At 41.3% G+C, this 13,079-nt stretch overlaps 1 protein-coding gene across 2 annotated transcripts in view; it reads right to left on the minus strand.

The window, feature by feature from the left end:
* Positions 1 to 13,079, minus strand: part of LOC124544843 (myrosinase 1-like) — a 523,720-nt gene that overhangs the window by 21,458 nt on the left and 489,183 nt on the right. For both annotated transcript variants that reach the window (XM_047123549.1, XM_047123550.1), the window contains exon 9: positions 4,225 to 4,373. In XM_047123549.1, the coding sequence (XP_046979505.1) occupies positions 4,225 to 4,373 (149 nt within the window). The remainder of the gene's footprint in view (positions 1 to 4,224; positions 4,374 to 13,079) is intronic.

Consider the following 13,079-nt stretch of genomic DNA (forward strand, 5'->3'; position numbering starts at 1 on the left):
TGTTTTGCCATCTGCCTCCTTAAAATTCATTTTTTTCCACTTTTAACTAATTACCATTAACATACATGAGCATAATCCACATTTTCATAAAAGAGAAAGGTTGGCACTCAGTTTTAAGGAATGTAAACCAGATCTAATTTTGTGCTTGGTTTTATGTATGTAATTGATTTTCTAATTTATTTTGACTATTCCTAGTTAGTATCTTTCACTATAGGGCAAAGTCAGTAATTGTTTGATAACTTAAATTCTATTGTTGACACATAAATAAATATAAATTCTGCAATAATTATAAACGTTTGGAAGACGAAATGCTAGTGATATTATAGTATTTATTTGGCTCTATTTGAAAACATGTTAGCAAAGCCAGTTCTTAATTAATTCCAAAGTAATTAACAGTTCTGTCAAAAGTATTGTTTGCATAACTATATGTGTTAGTTTTATGATTTAAACAAATTATTTGGCCTAACTCTTGCAATAGAGGAAACTTAAAAACATTCTGCCTAACTCATGTACTAAAAGAAACCGTTAAAAGGACTGAATTTTTATATGTATTCAGTTCATTTAATGAGTTAAGTTTTAATTGTAATTTCTGTAAATTAAACTTCGAACTCATTGCATTAACTCAGGGTACCCTCCGCCACACACCGTCAGGTGGCTTGCGGAGTACGGATGTAGATGTAGATGTAGAACAATTTGTAGTTTCAGCACCTATTATTATGGGGATATATAAGGGCCCAATTTTTGGTCCCGAGACAGTCAGTCCACAGCTGAGCTTCAGATGAGGAACCTGTGTTGGTTAGATCAACAACAATGCGTCCTTGAAATAAGTGTTACCTAATTAGGCTGTGTGTAAAAACAATGACAGTGACTGTTTCCATACATACCTTTCTGTACTACAGGACTTGTGAACTTTTTGGTTAGGTTTTTTACTGCTCATAGATGTTCAACAGTAAACTACTGTAGCAGTATGTGGATGTTCGCCTGAAAACTATTAATGTGGCTTATCGAAAGTTAAACAATAGTGCACTGGCCATATTAAATGTGTATATGGGGGGTTGTGAAAAGTGAAAGTAAATAACAGTGAAGCACAAGCGTACATCTGTTGGCTACATCAATTACAGCAGACTGCAGTCGCACTTCCACAACCCATATTTCAGCCAGTACGTCGACACTGAGGACAACAAAAGAAGAAACAAAGAAGGTGAACGGCTACAATGGCTAACTCAAATGCTAGTTTCTTTACGTCATTCAATGTAAGGCATAACAGCCTGGATTCAAGGTCTTTAATGTGCTGTTTTACCTCAGTTTCTAAATATGTTCAGAGCATCGCTGGAATCAACCTAAGCCATTATCAGCACTTAAAACTTACTTATCCTTACCATGTGTTCTCCTTCTTGAAGTAGTCTGAGGAACACGAGGTATTTTTCAAGGCCACTAGCAGTTCATTTGCTTGTTAGTAACACTATTAGTAGCCTTCTGTGCAGGCAATTAATCAGGCTGTCCGAACAGGCCTTGGAAGACCCAATGGTACTGGCCAACTGCTGTGTCATCCTCAGCCTACTGGTGTCAGTGGAGGTGGATATGAAGGGGCATGTGGGTAGCACACTGCTCTCCTGGATACTGTCAGGTTTCATGACCAGATCATTCCCTCATAATTACTAAGCTAATCATGTGTACATATCCACTTACTCATTCCACATGATTTCAATAAAATACCCATTCAAATGATCCATGCAACATGTAACTAATGAACAACCAGTTCCCTGCAAATGGATAGCTATTGAATTTAGATGAAAATGATACATATGATTCAATGGAAAGTTCTGGATAGTAACAACAGTGTAGAAAAGATAGATTGCTACTATTTACATAGAGGGCACACTGACTTATGGACAGTCACAATGAAAAAGACTGCTAAAAATATAATCTCTTGATTTAAAAAGACTGTAGCAACTACAACACATTCTGTACCAGAATTTCAAGCACCTCTTGTCACGCACTGAACTGAGGAATACCTTTCCCATTGTCCTCCCCCTACCTCCTAAAAAGATATTCCACCATCCACCGAACCTATGCAATCTCCCCGTCTGTATCTACTCCATCCCTGCTCCCAACTCCCTGCCTTGTGGCTCATACCCCTGCAATATTTCTAAATGTATGGCCCATCCCATACATCCTCCCACTACCACCTACTCCAGTCCTGGCACAGCCCTCTCCTACCCCATCAAAGGCAGGGCTACCTGTGAAAGCAGCCATGTGATTTACTAACTAAGCTGCACCATTTTCTATGTGGGCATGACAACTAACAAACTTGTCTGTCCACGTGAATGGCCACCGCCAAACTGTGCTCAAGAGGCAGCTGGACCACCCAGTTGTCGAGCACACTGCCCAACACGAGGTGCTTCACCTCAGTGACTGCTTCACAACCTGTGCCATCTGGATGCTTCCTACCAACACCAGCTTTTTGAATGGTGCAAGTGGGAACTGTTCCCACAATATCTCTGTTGTTCCCTGGCCTCAACCTTCGCTTTTCCCTGTCCTCTTCCTACTTGTCCACTTCCCTGCTCCCACTCCAGCACTACACATGCGTCTAACCCACAGACAAACCTACTGGTCTTTTCCCGTTCTCTACTTCCCTCCTCTCCCCTCTCCCTCTCCCCTTCCCCCCTCCATCCCCAGCATGGCCTCCTGACTCTACACCTAACAGCCCATCCTGTCTCCACCACATCCCTGCACACTCCCACAGGCAACATATCATCTTTCTCCCCTAAGCAGCTATCCCTGCCCCTCCCTTGCAACTAAACACTTCTCTATGTGGAGAGTAGCAAACCATTCTTTTCATGTTGTTGTTATTATATACAATTGAGTGTTGCGAAAAGCCTGACCACAGACTTCAGATAATGGATGAGGGTAAACCAGTAAAAAAATGCAGAATATTCTACGTTCTAGGGAGTTTACATTAATAAGAACCTGAACTGTGTGTCACATGCTACAGATCTTTTCAAATATATGAGATCTGCAGCTTCTGCATTACAGATAGTATCATATGTTGAAGACAAAAATATAAAAACAGTTGACTTATTTTTTCCTATTTTTCTACACTTATGTGGCATCATACTCTGAGGAAATTTATCAATGAGGAAAGAAGTATTTGTTGCACAGAGGCACTTACTAAGATTTATGTGTACCATCCACTCTGGAACATTTGGGTGTACCAACAGTAGCCTTGCAATACATTTACTCTCTTACGAGGTTTGAGATGGAGAGAGGAAGAGAAGATAGCTAAGTATAAATCACGGTGTGCATGAAAAAACCTTAAGAAATCATTAACTGGTCAGCATGTCACCATATTTTCTGCTGCAAATATGTACTGTAATTGTAAAACTGTCTCACAGTGAAAGGCAGTGCTTGGTTTGTGATGATACACGATACTGGTACCTTTGACAAAAAAGAGTGTTAAAATAATGTTTTATGATTGGTGATTTATCTGGTAATAAACATGCGACCAGTCACTTTTTTATGAATTATTCAACCACGAATATGTTTTCAAGCCACCTCAGGCTCATCATCAGATGGAGGTGTTACAAGAACATTATGTTGTGGGCCAAGATGAGATAGATGCAGTGCTGGTGCTGCTGGCAGAAATGATAGAAATTTAGTAATAGGTGACAAAATGTTTATGAACCTGAAAGTTTTTTTATGTTTTAGGTACTTTCAGGTTTGTAAACATTTCATCACTGATTACTAAATTTCTGTCATTTTCCCAGCAGCACCAATACTGCATCTAGCTACACTTGGTCCACAACATAATGTTCTTGTAACGTCTCCATCTGATGATGAGCCTGTAGTGGCTCGAAAACACGTTTATGGTTGAATAAATTGTAAAAAAGAAAGTGGCTGCATATTTATTACATGATAACTTACCAGTTTAAATCATAGTTGCAGTTTGTCATCCACAATGGATCTACTGAAATGTTTTAAGATGTCTAAATTTCAAAAGGTTCACCCCTGAAGGCTACAGTACTAGAATCTTTTCTTTTGCTAATCAAGCACTGATAAGAGGTAACAGTTATGATCCACAGAACATGCTAATAACTACCTAACTAAGAAACTATATCTTTATTCCACACAAAATAAGTAGGTAAACATTTTTTAAAAAATTGTTAATCACTGTCCTTTGAGTAATTCTTAAATTTCAGGTATTTTAACAATAAACCATTTTACCTTGAGCCAGGATGATGCAGATGAAGGCCATTTGGGGTCATAGCTTCTAATAACTCCTGAATCTCTTTGAAGAGATGGAATTTCTCCTTCAGTGCCCGAAGCAGCATATCGTGTTGTGTAATGATTGTATGCGAAGAAATCTGCTGTACCTGAAAACAAGATTAAACTGGAATAAACACTGTTGATTTTTAAGAGGAACATTTTTATCATGTTTCACACTGCTTAATCCAAAATGCAAAGTGCCATAAAATATAGTTGTTATCCCACAAATATGTAAACTACTTTCTTGAGATCATTCTATGATAAATGTAATGCACAAGCAAACAAAAATTAGATTCTGAGTTGGTTCATTTATTTGTGTTTGCATAACATCTAGAAGCTGTTGCTAAAGCATAATGACAGTTGTGTAGGTGGTCTGAAACATACTCCTTCCTGATCCACAGAATGAATGCATGTGTGAGTGAATAATGTAAACAGATATTTTTTCCCCTTTCACTGAGAAATAAAACATAAAGTTCATTTTTCAGTCCAGTTATTATCTTATTATATAATTTTGGGAATTATCCATTTAATCTGGTTCATACACATCACCTCTAATCACCATTGTACAGCATTCTACCAGAATTGACATGAAATGTAAGTAGCCTAGGGGAAACTAAACTCCAAAGTTATATTTTATGACCCTATCCTGTACAAATATGCAGGTAAAATGAACTAAAAGTAAAACAGAAACTCATGTAAATGCAGCTGGATAAGTAACCCATCAGTCATAAAGCCATATAAAGTGGAAAAGGGGTGCAAAAGAAACTGGATATGTAACCCATAAACTCAACATAATTATATTCACAATGAAAGGTCTGGCATATGCAAATGAGGGTGTAATGATTGTGAAGTATCATATATATGCCAGACTGGCAGAATGTTTGAGACTAGGTTCAATGAACACAGGCCAACTAAGAAAGACCAGGCTAAACAAAATTACATGTTTTCTGAGCATCTTTAGTCAAGTGGACACTAATCCCCCACACTAGAAATCTTGAGAACACTGCACCTTGCCCAGAAGGAGAGAAAGCTGCAGCTGCTCGAGGAGCTGGAAATTGTTAAGTATCTGTATGCTGATAGGACAAGTCGCTGAACGGTCAGCTGATTAGCAGAAATAAAGTACATTATGATACAATGCTACCAGTGTTTGGAGTGTTGCTTTAATGATATCTTTATTTTATGTCGATAGCACTATTTTTTAAATTGTTTGTTTTGTTATCAGGCAAGTTAGAGGCATTACATTTCAAGGTGGGCTTTTCAATGGCCTTATTTTATCATAAGTGACTTTACTTTTTTGTATTTTATGTCTTATGTTTCTTTATTTTAATGGCTAAAAATAGGCTTTTGTCTCTAGTTTGCAACATTTATGATTGCCCCTGATCCTGATGCCTTGATGTTTGGGTCTGTTGATCTTGAATGCATGTACTGTGTGTGTACTTTAAAATTTAGCTATTTTATCCTGTACCACAGAACTTTGATGACATATTTTGGATCCCTGTTTATCATGTCACCATTTTACATATTTTTTCTACTTGGTGTAGGGGTACCTTAATGTAATTTTGGTTAGATGAGATTGCAATGCTTTACATATATACATATTAATCTATTTGTTTTATATAGATCTACATTTCATAGATGTGCCTTACACCAGTCTTGAATGCCAGCTGGGCACCTTTTGCCACATTGTACATGGTGTTTGCATCCTGGTCGGTCACAGTAATATTTGTGTTCATGCCAAACGGACATTACTGGGTGTTATGCAGCTCATACCACATTTATTTTGTGAGCGTGGTCCTTTTCTGTGCTGCTGTGGTGGAGTTGACTGGTGTGCTTAAAGTAACATGTGATAGCTTCTGAAATTTTTCTGCGCCTTCTTGTATCTCCTTGAACAGAAACTGATGGTTTTCTTTTGTTTTAACGAGGTCCACTTTCCATTTTATATGTTTTATGATGGATGGGTTACATATCTAATTACTTTTGCATCCATTCTCCATTTTATATGGATGGATTACATATTCAGCTACTTTTATGAAGTTTCTACAGTTATTTTACCTGCACAGTCACACAAGATAAGTCCATGCCCCTTCCTCTATATGTTTATAATAGATTGTTTTATAGACAATCTGATGATATCTTGAAAGGGAGAAATGCATTGTTAATATTAAATAACTTTGCAACCAAGACTGTTTTTATTTTGAAATAATTCAAAACCGATTGATATACCACACCACTACAATTGAGCAGGAAAAATATTATATTGTTAACGAGATATGTAGAACCAACTCCAGAGAAAGAATGGATACGAAATCCAAGGATTGAGGGCAGGAGTTGTGCAAGAATGGACGAGTATATTGTTTAGGTTCAGTGGATGGTGGAATACCACTGTGAGAGGGGTGGGAAGGATAGTGGGCAGGGCATTTCTCATTTCCTAATGCATCCCCTGCTCCCAATCCCTTACCTCATGGCTCATACCCCTGTAATATACCTAAATTCAAGACCTGTCTCACACATCCTCCAATGACCATCTACTCCAGTCTGGTCACTAACATCACCTATTTCATCAAAGTCAGGGCTACCTGTGAAACCAGTCTACAAGCTAAGCTGCAACCACTGTGCAGCATTCTATGTGGGCATGACAAACAACAAGCTGTCTGTCTGCACGAATGACCACCAACAAACTGTGGCCAAGAAACAAGTGGACCACCCTGTTGCTGAACACACTGCAAAACATGACATCCATCATTTCAATGACTGCTTCACAGCCTGTGCCATATGGATCCCCCCCACCAACACCAGCTTTTCTGAACTGAGCATGCAGAAGCTTTCCTTGCAATACATTCTATGTTCCCATAACCCTCCTGGCCTCAACCTTCATTAGTCACTGTCCTCATCCATCCAGCCCCTTCCCTGTTCCCATTCCAGCACTACACAGGTGTCATTCCACCACCACACCCAGTCTTTTTATTTTTCTCTCCTTTTCCTCAACTTCCCCCCCCCCCTCCCCCCTCCTCCCCCTCCCTGTCCATCTCTCCCCTGCCCTCTGTTTGAACTGCAGCAATTCACTGTCTGCCACCCCCACCATACTATCCCTCCCCCTTTCCGCTGCAGCCATCTCCTTACCCCCACCCAGTCGCCATTCCCATCATGCACTGATGCTGCTGCTTGCAGTGTGGTTTCAGTTGCCTGAGACTGCAGTCAGGTGTGTGAGTTGCATTTGTGTGTGTGTGTGTGTGTGTGTGTGTGTGTGTGTGTGTGTGTGTGAAATGTTGATGAAGGCCTTAATGGCTGAAAGCTTTAAATGTGAGAGTCTTTTTGTTGTGCCTATCTGTGACACAGCATGTCATGGTGAAATACAAATAAAATTGTTTTGCGCCATTCCATTCTTGTTTCACAATGACAAGCCCATACCTATTCCTTCATTAATGTTCAGCTAACACAGTGATAAACTGAACAATAGAAAATCCAGGATGGAATGTAACAGTATTATGAAAAGGGTAGTTGTTATTCACCATATAGCAGAGATGCTGAGTCACAGATAGGCATGAAAAAAAGACTGTCAGAAAGTGAGCTTTTGGCCGACAAGGCATTCATCAAAAATAAATAAACACACACACACACACACACACACACACACACACACACACACACGCACACACACACACACACACAAATGCAACTTGCTCCACTTGTGTGTGTGTTTTTTGTTTATTTCTGATGAATTCCTTGTTGGCCAGAAGCTTGTCTTCTGTCAGTCTTTTTGTTGCGCCTATCTGTGACACAGTACCTCTGCTATATGATGAGTAGCAACTAACCCTTTCACAATACTGTTACAGTAATAAATTGCATTGTCATAAGTCCATTTGAGCAGCAGTAATATAAAATAAACAGTAAGCTAGGTCAGAAAAAATTACAAGCCTTGTAAGAAAATCACCCACGTAATGAACTAGCAGCACAATCGTACAATGAGGCTGCTGCCTATGAGATAATGTGTAAATGAAGAAGTGGCTGGTGGGGTTCTGATGCTTCTGCACTGTTTAGTGGTTTGAGTGGGTCATTCCTGTGGGGTAACACCTGTCTGTGGCAACAGAGGAATGTGATGAAAGTTTATTTCATCATTGTTTAATTAACCTGTGCTTTAGTACATATTATGTGAGTTTATTTCATCATAGCTTAATTAAACTGATCTTAAACCATTATTTTGCTCTTACATGTTCACTTTGGTAACGTAAAGACAGCTGTTCCTTACATGTGTCAAGGGTTAAAGAAAATAATATCTGAGCCACAACACTTCAGATTTGCACAGCAAAAATCCTTACAGGATAGAGCTATTCTGAAAAACTGTGATAATTTTGATCTCAAACTATACATGAACACACCTTTAATCCAAGAGCAACACTGATAATGGATTCATAATATATTTAGTCTGGAATTTAATGAACCTTATACTCAGCTATGAACACAAAAGCATTACTATTACATTTATTAAAAGCAGAATTGAAGGACATAATCAGTAGCAACTTATTTTTTTGCTTCAGAAGAAACCACTAAGCTATTACAAAATTCTCTTGACCTAATAAATAACATAAGAGTCCAATGCAGAAAGTATATTTCTGAAAGCTGCCATGACCTTTTATCCTCAAAATCAAATTTTGATAGCATTTAAATGTATGAACAAAATCATAATCATGAAAGGAGCCTAAAAGCAATTGTGCATTTCATGCAATGACTGTAATGCAATGTGAATTTGAATATAACACATAAATGAATGTATTCACTAACTCTTAACATATCCCATCAATGAGTTAGTTCGTGTAATACTGTCGTATAAGAACAAATTCTCTTTCTCCAAACAGATTATGTGTCACATTGGTTGTATACAGCAGGTTAGAACTGTGAGCCAGGCATAAATTTTAAATGAGTCATAGAACTACCAAGATAACCAAATCATGTTCTGACTCATTGCTGGTCTATACAGACTTTCACTATTCAAGTTAGGAGGACTACTTCATACTGGTTGGTACCACTGCTTAAGTGCTGTAATGGGTAGCATACAGTTCTTTGTTAGAGATGTATGGTAATGTAGTGACCTGAAGATTGATTGAGAAATCACAACCAACAATTTACTGCCACAGAGAGATGTGTTTTGTCTTTTGTAAGATCTTTGTATTGTGTTTGGCACATTCTCTTGTGACCTAGCAACACTGCAAGCTGTATGTGCTGTCACAGTGGATGAGCACATCAGTCACAAAATCCTACAGTGGTGACCCAAGAGGGAACACGAGGAAATGACAGACCAACTTGGAAGTGTCAGCGTTAGACAAGAGGACATAAATGAGGTACAGCAAACACGATACCTCACTGCAGCAAGTACTTCCACTGACCAGCAACCACTGATTCATCTGTTTCCTGAACAAGATAGGGCCACATGCCCAGTCAAACTGCAGGTATTCTGAACATCTAGACCAGAACTCAGGGTCATGGAAGCTGATAGCATTTCTTGCCAATATGGTATTTAGTTATAATAGAGGGAAACATTCCACGTAGGAAATAAATATCTAAAAACAAAGATGATTTGACTTACCAAATGAAAGTGCTGGCAGGTCGACAGACACACAAACAACCACAAACATACACACAAAATTCAAGCTTTCGCAACAAACTGTTGTCTCATCAGGAAAGAGGGAAGGAGAGGGAAAGACGAAAGGAAGTGGGTTTTAAGGGAGGGGGTAAGGAGTCATTCCAATCCCGGGAGCGGAAAGACTTACCTTAGGGGGAAAAAAGGACGGGTATACACTCGCACACACACACACACACACACACATATCCATCCACACATATACAGACACAAGCAGACATATTTAAAGACAAAGACTTTGGGCAGAGATGTCACTCGAGGCAGAAGTGCAGAGGCAAAGATGTTGTTGAATGACAGGTGAGGTATGAGTGGCGGCAACTTGAAATTAGCGGAGATTGAGGCCTGGTGGATAATGGGAAGAGAGGATATATTGAAGAGCAAGTTCCCATCTCCGGAGTTTGGATAGGTTGGTGTTAGTGGGAAGTATCCAGATAACCCGGACGGTGTAACACTGTGCCAAGATGTGCTGGCCGTGCACCAAGGCATGTTTAGCCACAGGGTGATCCTCATTACCAACAAACACTGTCTGCCTGTGTCCATTCATACGAATGGACAGTTTGTTGCTGGTCATTCCCACATAGAATGCGTCACAGTGTAGGCAGGTCAGTTGGTAGATCACGTGGGTGCTTTCACACGTAGCTCTGCCTTTGATCGTGTACACCTTCCGGGTTACAGCACTGGAGTAGGTGATGGTGGGAGGGTGCATGGGACAGGTTTTACACCGGGGGCAGTTACAAGGGTAGGAGCCAGAGGGTAGGGAAGGTGGTTTGGGGATTTCATAGGGATGAACTAAGAGGTTATGAAGGTTAGGTGGATGCCGGAAAGACACTCTTGGTGGAGTGGGGAGGATTTCATGAAGGATGGATCTCATTTCAGGGCAGGATTTGAGGAAGTCGTATCCCTGCTGGAGAGCCACATTCAGAATCTGATCCAGTCCCGGAAAGTATCCTGTCACAAGTGGGGCACTTTTGTGGTTCTTCTGTGGGAGGTTCTGGGTTTGAGAGGATGAGGAAGTGGCTCTGGTTATTTGCTTCTGTACCAGGTCGGGAGGGTAGTTGCGGGATGCGAAAGCTGTTGTCAGGTTGTTGGTGTAATGCTTCAGGGATTCCGGACTGGAGCAGATTTGTTTGCCACGAAGACCTAGGCTGTAGGGAAGGGACCGTTTGATGTGGAATGGGTGGCAGCTGTCGTAATGGAGGTACTGTTGCTTGTTGGTGGGTTTGATGTGGACGGACGTGTGAAGCTGGCCATTGGACAGGTGGAAGTCAACATCAGGGAAAGTGGCATGGGATTTGGAGTACGACCAGGTGAATCTGATGGAACCAAAGGAGTTGAGGTTGGAGAGGAAATTCTGGAGTTCTTCTTCACTGTGAGTCCAGATCATGAAGATGTCATCAATAAATCTGTACCAAACTTTGGGTTGGCAGGTATGGGTTACCAAGAAGGCTTCCTCTAAGCAACCCATGAATAGGTTGGCGTACGAAGGGGCCATCCTGGTACCCATGGCTGTTCCCTTTAATTGTTGGTATGTCTGGCCTTCAAAAGTGAAGTTGTGGGTCAGGATGAAGTTGGCTAAGGTAATGAAGAAAGAGGTTTTAGGTAGGGTGGCAGGTGAACGGCGTGAAAGGAAGTGCTCCATCGCAGCGAGGCCCTGGACGTGCGGGATATTTGTGTATAAGGAAGTGGCATCAATGGTTACAAGGATGGTTTCTGGGGGTAACGGATTGGGTAAGGATTCCAGGCGTTCGAGAAAGTGGTTGGTGTCTTTGATGAAGGATGGGAGACTGCACGTAATGGGTTGAAGGTGTTGATCTACATAGGCAGAGATACGTTCTGTGGGGGCTTGGTAACCAGCTACAATGGGGCGGCCGGGATGATTGGGTTTGTGAATTTTAGGAAGAAGGTAGGGGTGCGGGGTGTCGGTGGGGTCAGGAGGTCGATGGAGTCAGGTGAAAGGTTTTGTAGGGGGCCTAAGGTTCTGAGGATTCCTTGAAGCTCCGCCTGGACATCAGGAATGGGATTACCTTGGCAAACTTTGTATGTGGTGTTGTCTGAAAGCTGACGCAGTCCCTCAGCCACATACTCCCGACGATCAAGTACCACGGTCGTGGAACCCTTGTCCGCCAGAAGAATGATGATGGACCGGTCAGCCTTCAGATCACGGATAGCCTGGGCTTCAGCAGTGGTGATGTTGGGAGAAGGATTAAGGTTTTTTAAGAAGGACTGAGAGGCAAGACTGGAAGTCAGAAATCCCTGGAAGGTTTGGAGAGGGTGATTTTGAGGAAGAGGAGGTGGGTCCCGCTGTGACGGAGATGGAACTGTTCCAGGCAGGGTTCAATTTGGATAGTGTCTTGGGGAGTTGGATCATTAGGGGTAGGATTAGGATCATTTTTCTTCGTGGCAAAGTGATACTTCCAGCAGAGAGTCCGAGTGTAGGACAGTAAACCTTTGACGAGGGCTGTTTGGTTGAATCTGGGAGTGGGGCTGAAGGTGAGGCCTTTGGATAGGACAGAGGTTTCGAATTGGGAGAGAGGTTTGGAGGAAAGGTTAACTACTGAATTAGGGGGTTGTGGTGCCAGATTGTGTTGCTTGGCATTTTGAGGTTTTGGAGGGAGTGGAGCTGGAAGTGGGAGACTGAGCAGATGGGAGAGACTGGGTTTGTGTGCAATGAGAGGTGGTTGAGGTTTGCTGGAAAGGTTGTGAGGGGTGAGTGAGTTGCCTTTCCGGAGGTGGGAAACCAGGAGGTTGGATAGTTTTTTGAGGTGAAGGGTGGCATGCTGATCTAATTTGCGGTTGGCCTGTAGGAGGATGCTCTGAATAGCCGGTGTGGATGTGGGAGAGGAAAGATTGAGGACTTTTATTAAGGATAGGAGTTGACGGGTGTGTTCATTGGCTGAGTTGATGTGTAGGTGAAGGATTAGGTGGGTGAGGGCAATGGATTGTTCAGTTTGGAACTGGTATAGGGACTGATGGAAAGAAGGGTTGCAGCCAGAGATGGGAACTTTAAGTGTGAGGCCTTTGGGGGTTATGCCAAATGTCAGACAAACCTGAGAAAATAAAATATGAGAGCGTAATCTGGCTAGGGTGAAGGTATGTTTGCGGAGGGGATGTAAATAAAACTTAATGGGGTCGTTGTGGGGGTGTTGTGAGGGTCACATGGTATTAGAAGGTGGAAAGT

Source organism: Schistocerca americana, chromosome 8 (assembly GCF_021461395.2).
Source record: "Schistocerca americana isolate TAMUIC-IGC-003095 chromosome 8, iqSchAmer2.1, whole genome shotgun sequence".
Taxonomy (NCBI): domain Eukaryota; kingdom Metazoa; phylum Arthropoda; class Insecta; order Orthoptera; family Acrididae; genus Schistocerca; species Schistocerca americana.